General features: G+C 43.6%; 1 protein-coding gene across 1 annotated transcript in view; it reads right to left on the reverse strand.

Moving 5' to 3' along the window:
* Nucleotides 1-13,675, reverse strand: part of BMPER (BMP binding endothelial regulator) — a 272,459-nt gene that overhangs the window by 178,057 nt on the left and 80,727 nt on the right. Inside the window, exons 4-6 of the mRNA XM_015405739.1 lie at nucleotides 11,730-11,812; nucleotides 6,915-7,005; nucleotides 4,054-4,136 (exon numbers count right to left, since the gene is read on the reverse strand). Coding sequence (XP_015261225.1) covers nucleotides 4,054-4,136; nucleotides 6,915-7,005; nucleotides 11,730-11,812 — 257 coding nt within the window. The remainder of the gene's footprint in view (nucleotides 1-4,053; nucleotides 4,137-6,914; nucleotides 7,006-11,729; nucleotides 11,813-13,675) is intronic.

The raw sequence follows: 13,675 nt of genomic DNA on the forward strand, positions 1-13,675 counted from the left end.
CATTTGAGGAGAAAACTCTATGTTTTCCCCTCAAATGGCCATGCCCCGCCCAGCGTGATGACGTCACAGGGAAGCGACGTGCATGTGGCGCGCGCAAAGCGCGCGCGCCAGGAGATGACCCAAAGTCCCCCGCCTGGACAGGTAAGCACATTTGGCAACCCTAACAACACCTGCCTTCTGGGCCCCAGTCGTCGGCACGCCACTTTGCCTCACTTTGGAAGTGGAGTAATCAGGCACCGGGGAAAGTCCTGTATTTATGGATGCCAGCGCTTCCACTCTGCATTTCTGGCTGTCTGAACTCCCCTCTTGCAAAGTCAAGCTGTTTGGGAAGTCTGAATCTTCCCTTCCATTTCTGCCTCCTTTTGGAGTGGGGGATCAGGTAGCAACGTTCACAGAAGTGCACAATCACCCATGGCGTTGTCAATCACCACCGCCAAGTAGTCATTCTGGATCGGGAGTCCCCCGGGGGAGTTGTTTTCGATCGACAAATTCCCCCCCCCAAAAAAACCCCTCTTCCCTGTTTCTGCATCAGAGTCTGAGAGCATCCCATGATTGACACAAGGGTAAATGCACTGAGGTCAATGGAACTACTCTCATGTAAATCTGCACTTTACCCTCCCCCATGTATTCCATGGCAGAGAGGCAAAGGGAGGGAGGTTGAGAGGGGATGGAGCACTTGGCAGAGAGGTTGTGGAGCTGTCAAAAAGGAGCCAGAGCTTCAGATACACGCTTATGCGCATGGGTGAAAGACAAAGGGGGGGGGGGAGAATGCCGTAACAATCTGAATGATCAACCACGGGGCGAGCATGCAGTGAAGCCAGTTCAGGGGGGGGGATGTCTGATCAAAATTTCCCGTAACCATTTAAACCTCCGTAAATAGAGGTGCAGCGAGATCGCACAAAGCCTCCAGTGCGGCCGCAGCCTCAGTCTAACTTGATCCATGGTGTTGTTGTGAGGATGCCAATCTAAGCTCCATGGATGAAGGGTGGGAAGAGACAGACAGACAGACAGACAGACAGAGCCTCTGACTGGCAGTGGTTCACTAAGGTCTCCAGCAAATATTGCTCCCAGCCTCGCACTCGAGACCCTTCCATCAGAGGAGCCAGGTACTGAACATGGGACCTTCTGAAATACAAAGCACTGAAATGTGCTCCACCAACAGCAAGCACGAAGAATGCAGCATTGCTAGGTAATCTATACCAGACCACCCTTTTGAGATAGAGGAACAGCATGGCATTCTATGCAAACTGGCAACACGGTCATTCAGCATGGGCAATCTTATGTTTTCTACATGACATGGCTCAAATCTATCATCAAGTTAATCCTCTTAAACCATCAAAGTAAGAGACAGAATTTTACTAAACACCACTTAAGATCTAAAAAAAAAAAAAAGCAAAAACTCTTCTTTGGAGATGGACTATTGGCAAAGAATTGAAAATAATTGTTTAATACTGAGATATTTTTAGACGGGGCATACTGCAGTGCAATTTGAGTTTGTCCACCCTAATGTCTTCTTTGATCAGGCTGCATTTATGGAGTTTTCACCCATGTACTTAATTTTTTTGCACTTTGTACATCTATAGACACATTCGGTAATGTTGGGCATCACAAGAGTGGGATGTAACCATGCACTCTGCCCTAACTGCTTTGGTGGAAACTTTGCACACAGGCATGCACTTCTGCCATCCTGAGACTGAGAGATACTGGGAAAACTGCAACCAACGTTTTGAAACACAGAAGCAAAAAAGCAACAACAACAACAACAACAATATGAAACCCAATAGAAATTAGTTCATACTATGCCCAAGAGCATACTTTTAAGGATTTTTTAATTTATCAGCATACAAAGAACTAAATCTGAATGGATTTCTGATTTTTGGGTTGTCTCCAGATTAAACTTTCCAGTGGTAGAATGGAACTTTCCTGTCTCTGACTGCAGCCCACTGAACGCCACAGGGTGGAGGGTGGGATAGGGGTCCCTGAAGAATGACTTGAAGGTGCAGCAGGAAGGGGTAATTGAAGAAAATTGCCAATTTAGTCTAGATCCAACCCTTTGTCTGGTTTTTGTGTTGTTTTTTCTGCAGTCCAGGCCGGGGTAGGGCACAGAAGTATGCATTGTTGAACCCTATTAAAAACTGGAAGGAAAATTAGAAGAGCATTCTCTCTTGACTCACACGAACACATGAAGCTGCCTTATATTCAATCAGACCACTGGTCCATCAAGGTCATTATTGTCTACTCAGACTGGCAACAGCTCTCCAGTGTCTCAACAGAGGACTTTCCTAACACCTACTACCTGTTCCTTTTAACTGAAGATGTCAGGGATCCCACCTGGGACCTTCTGCATGCCAAGCAGATGCTCGACCCATAAGCCACAGCCTCTTCCCTAAATTTACTCCTTAAATTCGGTTCCAACTCAGTGTTCCACAGAATGCAAACAGAAATGGGAAAAACTCCAGGAATAAGGAAAGGATTAACCACAAACAGGAGAGGACTGGGGGAATTTTCTAATTTCTAGAACAGCTGCGGTGGCTCAGAGGTTAAGACGCTAAGCTGCAGACCAAAAGGTCTATAGTTTGGCAGTTCGAGATCCTAGTGCCGCGTGACGGAGTGAGTTCCTGTCTCTGGTCCCAGCTCTTGCCAACCTAGCGGTTCGAAAGTGAGAAATTTCAAGTAGATAAATAGGTACCGCTTCAGTGGGAAGGTAACAGCATTCCGTGCACCTCGGCATTTAGTCATACTGGCTACATTACCATGGAAATGTCTTCGGACAGTGCTGGCTCTTTGGCTTGGACACGGAGATGAGCACCGCAACCCTAGAGTCGGATTCCTGGCTTTCAAGCAAGGGAAACCTTTACCTTTTACTAGAAGGCACCAACTTTATATGAAGCCAGACCACTCTCAACGAGATAAATCTGAGGATAAAATATATTTCTAGCCTCTGATTCACTGTCTAGAACAGAAGAGCCCACAGAAACTCAAGAGAAGCTTTCTCTGTTCCAGAGGTTAGTGCAGAATCAAATAATCGACCAGCAATGACTTAGGGCTGCCTGTTCCTCCCTGGACACCAGTGGGGGGGTGGGGAGAGGGTTGCCAGCTCCAGGCTGGAAATCTCCTGGGGATGTGGGGATGGAGCTTGGGGAGGACAGGAACCTCAGTGGCATACTGAAGCCCACCCTCCCAAGCATCGATTTTCTCCTGGGGAATAGATCTCTGTAGTCTGGAGATGAAGTGTAATTCTGGGGGATCCCCAGACCCTACCTGGAGGCTGGCATCCCTACACAACTGCACAAAGGCCTGTCAAGCTCTGCTTAAGGTAAAGGTTCCCTTGCTCGAAAGCCAGTCGAATCCGACTCTAGGGTTGCGGTGCTCATCTCCATTTCCAAGCCGAAGATCCAGCGCTGTCCGAAGACGTTTCCGTGGTCATGTGGCCGGCATGACTAAACACCAAGGCGCACGGAACGCTGTTACCTTCCCACCGAAGTGGTACCTATTTATCTACTTGCAATTTCTTGCTTTCGAACTGCTAGGATGGCAGGAGCTGGAACTAGAGACGGGAGCTCCCTCCATCATGCGGCACACCCAGGTCTCGAACTGCTGAACTACCGACCTTCCACAGCCTGCAGTTCAGTGTCTTAACCACTTGAGCCACCGCAGCTCCCAAGCTCTGCTTACTTAACTGAAAATGTTTCTAGTACATGCTGCATTATTCTACAGCATGTCAAGTGCTCTTTTCTACAAAGAAACGCTACTCCAGTCTAAGCCCATTGATTTCAATGGGCTTAGACTGGGGTCTGGTGAATTTTCTGCAGGGCATGATAAGCAGTTGCAACAGACAATGCAAGCCAGGTCATAAATGTTCAACTAAATATTTTGTTCCCGGAATCTGAGTCAAGGAAGGCAATGCATGTGAGCTCTACATAATTTCTTCTGAATGTAGATAATAATAGCAGCAATAGCAACAGAAATAATAACAGCAGCAACAAGAATAGCAGCAAGAAGAATAGTCATTTTTTTATAGTCGTGTGCATTGAGACAATGCTAAAGACTTACAACACAAGTACACTTGATGCATTTGTTCCCTTCAGGCTGAAATTCCTCACCTTCATAGTAATGTCTACCTTCAAATGTACAACCTGGAGGAAAAAACATGGGAGAGAAGTTTTGAACAACTTTGGCTCACGTCTCTCTCATAGCGCAACCGCAATACAAACACCACAGCAGCAAAGTATTACCAGCCCTAACTGTTTTTCAAACCAGAAGTTCAGATAAAATCATTACCTGGAAATAATATAAACACATATGGGAATTCCGGGTAATTACCATTTCATTTCCAAGCCTTTAGGGCGCACCGCATTAACATTTAAAATCTTATCTTCATAACCACAAAGGTCTATGAACTTAATTAAAATGCATTAAGCAGAGTATTCTCATCTGAGGAACCTTGGGCTTTAACAAACGAGGGGGAAACAGCAAGTGTATAATCCTGGTGGGTCGTCCTCATATACCGCAATTATGTATTGATTACATCATGCAGAAACCATAGAGAGTCGTTGTGAGCACTGGGGGGGGGAATCAGTGGGATGCCAGAGACATGAGGGGGCAAAACAGATGATCTTCTCGACTACCAGTGGCCGCCCTGTTTCTCTTTCATGCAAGCCAAATGTTGTAATGTAATTGTAATGTCACAGTGATACAGACAAGGATGTGGAGAGAGGAAGAAAAAAAGAAAAAGCATACTCCTGAGCAGGGCTCTAGTCGGGGGGGAGCTCTCAGGTACGGAGCTCCGGAAGAGAACCTCTAGGGGGCGGGGCGGTCACATGGTGAAGCCCCGCCCCCTTCTTTACCCCGCCCTCTGCTTCGATCCTCATTCCGTTTGGGAATGAGGATGAAGCAGGAGGGTAAGTAGCCGGGCCTTCTGACACACTTCCGGTGATGTCAGGGGGTGTGGCCTTCTGTCACTTCCGGTGATGTCAGGGGGCGTGGCATATGCAAATAAGTTATGCTAATGAGTTATGCTAATGAGCTCCGGCAGCTCTTTTTCTACAACAAGACCCCTGCTCCTGAGTGTGTAAGTATTCCGTTAAAAATGCATGGAAATAGTAGCAATAATAAATGGATTGAAAGCCTGGACATTTTGGAGGTCAATTAATTCAAAGGGTCACCATAAATCAGAAGCAACTTGATGGCATATAACATATAACACACACCACACATCCAAAGATGTTCTGTACTTGACCACTGTTGGTTCTGGAACAATGCAATGCCTTCACTGGCGCCCTTGGTATACTACCATGAACAGCAATACAATGAACACAATCTATTCCTGATAACAAAAGCAGAAGGGATTTCAAATGCTACAGAGTATAGGGTAAAAATTCAAAATGATATGGGAGTAAGGAACTTAGGAGAAACAAAACGTACCTCAGCAAAGGTAAATGGGAAGTATTGTGCAAGGGAAAAAAACCACTAAATGCACCACTAGGCAGCTGCAGCAAATTAGAGAATGATGCAGACATGACGATGTGTAACACAGACAACAGTTCATAGTGTTCTCCTGGCTCAGAAGACCAGTTGCATTCTAGTTTTTATCAACTGTAGCATTGATTCTTAGTCAAGGGAAATAACCCCCTAGTATTGTTAAGACATGATGTGTAATACGGTGATTAGAGATACATTAAACCTGCCCTTTTATGGCGTTTTCTGCTTTTCTGCTCCACGGTCTCAGATATCTACAGAAATGCCATGTCTCAGAGATATCCCTGCTTTTACGAACTCTGGGATTAAATCAACTGTGGATCAGAATGCAGATTCCCTCCATTGCTTTCCATGGGATGCACATCTGATGCGCACCTCCATTCTTAAACTCCTAATTAGATTTTGCCAGGGTTTGCTCATCCAGCCACCAATAATCTTTTTTCTTGGCAGGAAGTCTCCTGCTCAGAGAGAAGATGGGCTCAAGTATAACTTTTCAGATTAACAAAACTACAGTCTCTATGAATCTGCGGTTCAACTGAAGTATATTTAATTGTTTGATCAGACTCGGGACACAGTGCGTCATAAGGGAGATGTCAAACCTGGAAAGGATTCGGAGGCGGAAAGGTGGTTGCGAGGGGGGGGGGCCTCTCCAGAAAACATAGTGGGATGTCACATGCACAAAATCGTAGTGGCTCAAGGAGCATCAGCAGCACCTCTTGGCCCACTTTGGCATGAATGGGAAGCCCTGCAGGGTTTGGGGATTGCAGAGAAAGTTACCATAATCATGTGGCCAGCATATGCTGTCAATCAGGGCAAAGGCAAGGCAGAAACTGTGAAGGTCCTGCCCTTAGGACACTGGAAATCAATGGGAGGGGGTGGAGGGGGACGAGGGGAAATAAGGTGTCTGAGAAACCCTCTCTCTTCCAGGGAAGGCTTATATCACCAGGTGATGCTGGCAGGGCATTTTACGTGGGAGGTCTGTGAGAACGGTAAGAATGTATTGTGCCTACAGATAAGGAAACTAAGTGGAAACAGGCTAAAGACTTTCAAATATATAAAAGAATACCTGGTACAAAAAGGAATACAACTGCTCAAGCTACCTGCAAATAGCTGAGTAAAGAAACGCCTAACCAATCAAATCTTTCCACGCATCTGTCTCCAAAGAGCTCCCATTTGTGACATTGCACCTTGATCAATACCACAAAACCCAGACCTGATACATGATCAAATACTTTTTTATTGCATCAGTTAAGCATACACAGAGGATCATACATCAAATGTGTTATTAGTAAAATAGTAATAAATCATTGGGAAAAAACCAGGCTGATACTATCTACAAAGATAACATAAATTCGCTATCTATAACAGTAAAATAAAATAAGCCTTGAGAAACATTAAAAACATATTTATACAGCACTCTCTCTTTGAAATCTTACCTAGACATGTAGGACAACACATTCCTGGCTGCTTCAAGGGATTTTTACAATGAACAACACACTGAATCTCAGATTCTGTTATCACTCCTTCCTGCCAGAGAACACAATAAGCAAAAAGTCATTAGTCCAAAAAATGAATTTATTTTATTTATTTATTCAAAAAAAAATGATATCCTGAATTTCTGTCCAATCTGGCCCACCAAGATGGCTAACAATTAAAAGCAGAACTTTATAAAAGCACACCATAAAAAAGCCAAAATACCAAAAAAAGTATGTCTGGAAGGTCATTAGGATCATTGAGTGAACTCCAGACAAAATATGGAAATCTCCACCCACCAGCAGTGATTGAAGGGGACAGATAATTGTTTCTTGCGTTTATTTATTCAAAAAAAAATGATATCCTGAATTTCTGTCCAATCTGGCCCACCAAGATGGCTAACAATTAAAAGCAGAACTTTATAAAAGCACACCATAAAAAAGCCAAAATACCAAAAAAAAAGTATGTCTGGAAGGTCATTAGGATCATTGAGTGAACTCCAGACAAAATATGGAAATCTCCACCCACCAGCAGTGATTGAAAGGGACAGATAATTGTTTCTTGGGGGAGGGAGTTCCATAATTTTGGCACCACAATAGAAAAAGCCCTCTCTCTGGTTGCTCCCCATCTAACCCCAGAAGGTGGAGGCACCTGAAGGAGGGGCTCAGAAAATGACTAAAGTGGTTTGGTAGGTTTGTATAGGAGTAGGCAGTCCTGAGGGTGTGCTGGTGCCATGCCATACACTGCTTTAAAGGTCAACACCAGCACCTTGAATTGGGCCAGAAACAAACTGAGAGTCAGTATGTTAGGCCAAGATTGGACTGATAGGATCCCTATGACCTTTACAGTGATGTACAAGGGGTAAAGAGCTCTACAGAAGTGTCAATTTCTTCATTCCAAATTGCACCTGGTGGCTTTCTCTCCATTTACTCAAAGTGCTAAATTAAGAACACTTTTGGAACACCATGACGTTCCCAACTGCTAGGGATCTAGAGATGTGTGCTTGGATATAACTGAGCTGAATACATAGCCCCCCAAATACCTTATAAGTATTTTTCAGATATAATTGGGTATCCCAAATATACCTGGAATTTTTCAGGATACCAAAAATGGGTCCCAAAAAATCCAAGAACTATTCAGGATTAACTGGGACTCTCAGGAGTCAGTGCTTTCATGCTCTCAGAACTGTGGTTACCTTTTCTCCCCTCTTTTCCCCCTATGTACTGTGTGTCCCTGGGCTTGGGATTGGCTTGCCAAGCTGCTTTAGCTAAAATTTTGTCAGTTTCAAGTCTTTTTGTTGTTTTTTAAAAGTTAGTTCTTTGCTAGAGTTGGTTTGTGCTGGTTTGATTTTTGTGGATTCTCACAGTTTACATAAAGAGGAAGAAGAAGAGATTGAATTTATACCCCGCCTTTCACTCGGAGTCTAAGAGCGGCTTACAAGCCTTCCCCTTCCCACAACAGACACCCTGTGAGGTGGGTGGGGCTGAGAGAACTCTGACACAAACTGCTCTTTTTCAAGGACAGCTGTGCCAGAGCTTGCGACTGACCCAAGGTCACATCAGCAGGTGCAAGTGGAGGAGTGGGGAATCAAACCCAGTGCTCCCAGATTAGAGTCCACGCACTACACCAAACTGGCTCTCAGATATCCTGTTTTACATAGGTTGAGATTCTTTCATTTACATATATTCAGATTCTTGGGTTTGCGTAGTTCGGAATCTCATGTTTTATATTGTTGGGCTGAGCACTAGCTTGCAATAGCCTTCTGGGGGGAGATTCTCAGTTTTTACATTTTTGCAGGGGGGGGTTCCCTCTACAGGAAACAATGGAGGATGGATGGGGGTACCTTGTTCAGGAGCCCACAGAATTGGGCCCCTTAGTCCAATTGGCTTGAAATTTGGGGGTTATTTAAAAGACAAGCACCCATAAGGAATAATGGAGCTGAAAAATACTGGAAGTGCAAAAAACCTGAATATCATACCAGTATTCAGAACCAGGAAACTGGGAATAAAGATTTTTTTTCAGCTGCAATATATCCAGACCAAAAAAACCCACCTTTTTTAATGCAGGGGACCTGATCTGGACTGGAGAAATGCTTTGCAGAAAGAAGATCAATCAGAAACCCCATTCTTCAGCACCTCCTCTCTCTGAATTCCCCCCCCCCATTACGACACTCTTTTTAAAAACTGGCATTAGGTTTCTATGGAGAAATCATGGAAATTGTGGGATGGATTGACTCAATCAAGGAAGCCACAGCCTTGGTTTGCAAGACTTGAGTAAGGCTCTTAATGACAGAATGTTTGAGAGAACGTTATTTCATAGGGTTGCCATAAGCAGGAAGCAACTTGATGGCCCTTGCACACTGGGGGGAAGGGGTGTGTGTGCCTCATTACAAAACACATGCTTTGAAGACGGAGGATCCTAGGTCTGATCTTTAGAATCTCCAGTTAAAATGAGCAGGTAGTAGGTGATACGGAAGGCCTGGCAGTATGAGACAGTTTCATGAGAGAGAGAGAGAGAGAGAGAGAGAGAGAGAGAGAGAGAGAGAGAGAGATATTCCATGATATTTGTCCATGGACATTGTGGGGAAAAGCCATTAAAAGAGCAACAGGACTTCCGATAAACTGCAGACTGCACAAGCTATTCAGAATATGCTTAAGAATATTCCACCACAAAACAAGCTGGTGCATCTGTGCTGTATAGCTCTACACGGTATGGTGAGGGCTGAGATTCATCAAAGAGCAAAACAGTATGCAAGTATTCCTATCTGCACCTGTGAGGGATGGTGGTCAGTTGGAAACCAAGAAACCTTCTCAAGAAAACAAAAGATGCAGGTCTTATCAAAGGTTCTTAACACAAAGGAAACCTTAAAATAATCAGCCAATACTGTTATTGCTTTGATGGTGACAGATCTGATTAAAAATCCTTCCCACCCTATTTCCAAAGAGAAAACAGATAAATGAAAAAGATAAAAGGATCTTGTTCCATAGAATGGAAGCCTGTTATCTCTGATGGCTATGCTGATAGGGTCTAGTAAATGATCACTTCCTGCACTTCTTGCTTCAGAAGTCGAATTCTTGATAAATACATGGGGAATGACAATACTTCTGTCCATAGGTTGCTGTTTTCTGATAGGTCTGTTTGCATTCCTGAGCACAGAGGTTGGGAGGGAGATTCACTGGGAGCTTTGAAAGTAGAAATAGTACTAGCCGGTTTGTCAAACACATTACATGTGGCCGCTGTAGAAAACAGCAAGTGTGTGTTTAATTCCTCCGTGTTCTACCACAATTGCCCTTTTCAGCCATTATGATTCTGAATATTCAACCATATTCACAAGGAGAGATGGCAGTAAGCATGATCCTCTTAATGCAGGAAGTCACCATTTTGCATGAACAGGGCAACGCATGTATTTTCCAGTTTCGGTATATAGCTTCAGAAACCCAGACTTTTGTGTAGACGCACATACAGAAGCTGGAAGATATATGCATGGACCTTTTCACACAAAATGGCAACTGAATTGACCATACTGGGAGGACTGCAGGCAGCATGCTTTCCTGTTACACAAGGCTGGAGAGGAACGTTTCCCCATGCGTTGGATAATTTCACATGCATTGGATAATGCACTTTCAATGTGCTTCAGCAATCCTTTGCAGCTGGATTTTCCTGTGTGAAACAGGAAAAACTGTTCGCAAACAATAGCTAAATTGCATTGAACGTGCATTATCCAATGGGTGTGAAATTCGCTGATGTCTCATCACTCTTCTTTCTTCACAATGACCACTGCCCCCAAGAGCAGCAATAATTTTGTGAAGGCAGGAAGAACCAGACCACGGCACAATGACCAGGAAATGGGTCAGCTGCTCCCAATGATGTGCATCGGGGTAAAGTTGTTATATGTGGTGGCAATCACACAATATACCATTCTAGCTGAGGTTTGCCAACTCTAGGTTGAGAAATTCCTGGATTTGGGGGTGGAGTGTGAGGAATGAATGAATGAATTTTATTGTTACAGCGCATAGCCAGCAATAATGGAGTGTGAGGATGTTGCCGTTTGGGGAAAGGAGGGGACTCGACATGGTGGTGATACCAGAGAGTCCGTCCTCTGAAACTGCTGTTTTCTCCAATCTCTGTGCTCTGGGGATCAGTCGAAATGTTGGAAGAACTCCAGGCCTTACCTGGAGGCCACCAATACTCTTCTATTCCTCGTGATACATACTAAGATTCATTCTGAATCTACTGTAGGTTGAGTCTCTGATGTACCTTCTAGCCTTACATAACCCCCAAATGCATTTTCAAACTGCAAGGTCTGAAAACTGATGTCTACTGTTTTGCTTCTATTACCCAGAACTTTGGAAGAATTGGGGACAAATAATATTTAGAAACACCCTCTAACATTATTTGGGCTGGGAAGCCTAAGGTTACTTTTCTATTTCATACAAACATTTCAGACTTTCAGATCCACACTCCTTTAACATCTTGAATCCATTTCTCTGTCTACAAATGCTTTCACAGAAGGCACTGGATCTCTCCTCAGGGAGATCTTTATTTTCTTGATGTTTTCATAGGCAAATGTCTGAGCAAAAGAATACACACAGCAATACCCTTACACCAATGGTGCCTTCCACATCCTTCACTTACCTCTAGATTCTTCATTTAACCACCAACCCATGCTGATACATTTCATTATGTGAAACAGGGAATGCAGTACACTCCGCCTTTCTTTTGAGATTTACAAATGTCAAAAATTCACCCTCTGAAGGTTTATGGATTCCACTCCTTACCTGGCACTGCCGCATGGTACAGGGTTTTTCTGGGACCTGCCATATCGCTGAGCTATTGTATGAAGTTCCTTCAAAACTGCAGCCTGGAGAAAAGAAATGAAGCAGGACACTCCCTGTTATTTTAGCAATCTACATGAAGCTTCTTAGAAGAGCCACATTCCTTAAAGGGCTGATGGAATTCTACAATTCAACAAGCACAGTATTTCGAAGAGAATCTTGTATTTGCAGCAGAATTTTTTTCAAAAAAACAAAAATAGTTCATTCAAAAAGCAAAGGAAGTTTTTAGCCCTCGTGAGTCAGAAGACACATTTGAAAACATGTAGACTAGCAGTTAGTCAACTACTACCCAACATAAGAGAAAGGGATGATAGGCAGTAGTGCGGTTAGGAAGAGCTTTGGGGAACAAGCCTAAGCAGGCCTACTCAGAAGTAAGCCCCATTTTTTTCAGAGAGGGCTTTCTCCTTGGATAGCATTCTCAGGATTGTAGTTTATGTGCACTAATGATCCCTTTTATCTTATCAATCACATTTTTATCACATTTTATCCCTTTTATCTAATCAATCACATTTTATCCCTTTTATCTAATCAATCACATCTTATTTTTGTTCTCTAAAGAGCATTATGCTCCATTGAGAACAACTTGCTGGTGATCCCCAGCCCAAAAGACATCTGGCTGTCCTCAACCAGGGCCGGGGCCTTTTCAGCCCTGGCCCCTACCTGGTGGAACTCTCTGCCAAATAACATGCATGCCCTGTGAGACCTCATGCAATTCTGCAGGGCTTGTAAACCAGAGATATTCTGCCAGGCCTTTGGCTGAGGACAGTAATGGGTACAATCTTGCCTGGCGCTCCCTTTCCCTCCCCCCTTTCCTTCCCTTCCTCCCCCTTTTCCAATTTTCCCAACTATGTTTTCCCTACCTCTTTTGGAAGCAGCAACACAGTCTAGAATCTACTAACGTAATCTATGGGCTGTTTTATTTAAATTGTGAATTGTTTAATTGTTTTATCTAAATTGTTTAATGACTGAGAACTGTTTTTATCCTGATTTTTTTTCCCTTTTTTTTGTGCCCCCGGAGGGGATTTTTTATTGATTTTTTATCAACTACAAAAACTATAACAGAAAAGAAGGGAGGGGGAATACTACACATACAGGAGAAAGTAAAATACCCACTACTAAGTAAAAACCCAAGAGAGGAGATCCTCCAAATAGCTTAGATACATCAAGTCTTCTCATCGTTGAACCCTTTATAAACTGAGTCAAACATTTATAGCCTTTTACCCTTAGAGTTTAAATTTAACTGTCTAGTAACAGTACCCCCAATCATCCCCAAGAACCAAAGTTTTCAAAGGCACAATTCAGAGTCCTTCAGCCTTTACTTCTTCTTTTCCCTTCTCTTCCGCAACTTGTAGGGACTTTTTGGGGCTGCTGCCCCCTGCTCAGACAGAGAGTCCTCTCCGGAAGAACCAGTTTGCAGCTCGCCACTGGACCTACTGTCCTCTTCTTTTTTCTCGTCCTCTGACCTTCCCAGCTGTTCCTTTAAGAATTCTTGAGCTTTCAGAACAGAGTCAATCTTTTCTTTTTTATCTTTAATCTTAAACGTTATGCCTTCTGGAAATAGCCATTTGTATCCAATTGAGTTTGTTTGGAGAAAAAGCACAAGTTCTTTGTATTTCTTTCTGCGTTGTCTTACTTCAAATGGAATATCCTTTAGCGTTCTGATAGTATTCTCCCCTGCTTTCAGGGGTGTTACAGCAACCGCTTTCAGGATAGCATCCCTGATGTGCCTCTTCGAGAATCTTACTACAATTTCCCCAGGCAGATTGTTTTTCTTTATATATCCTGAATATGACCTGTAGGCCACATCCATGTCGTTTAGCAGCGATTCTGCCTTCATTTCTGTTACTGGGGCTAGTAGCTCACTTATCAGTTCTTTAAGATTCTCTCCT

This window comes from Gekko japonicus, unplaced genomic scaffold (genome assembly GCF_001447785.1).
Source record: "Gekko japonicus isolate JY-2015 unplaced genomic scaffold, Gekko_japonicus_V1.1 scaffold58, whole genome shotgun sequence".
NCBI lineage: Eukaryota > Metazoa > Chordata > Lepidosauria > Squamata > Gekkonidae > Gekko > Gekko japonicus.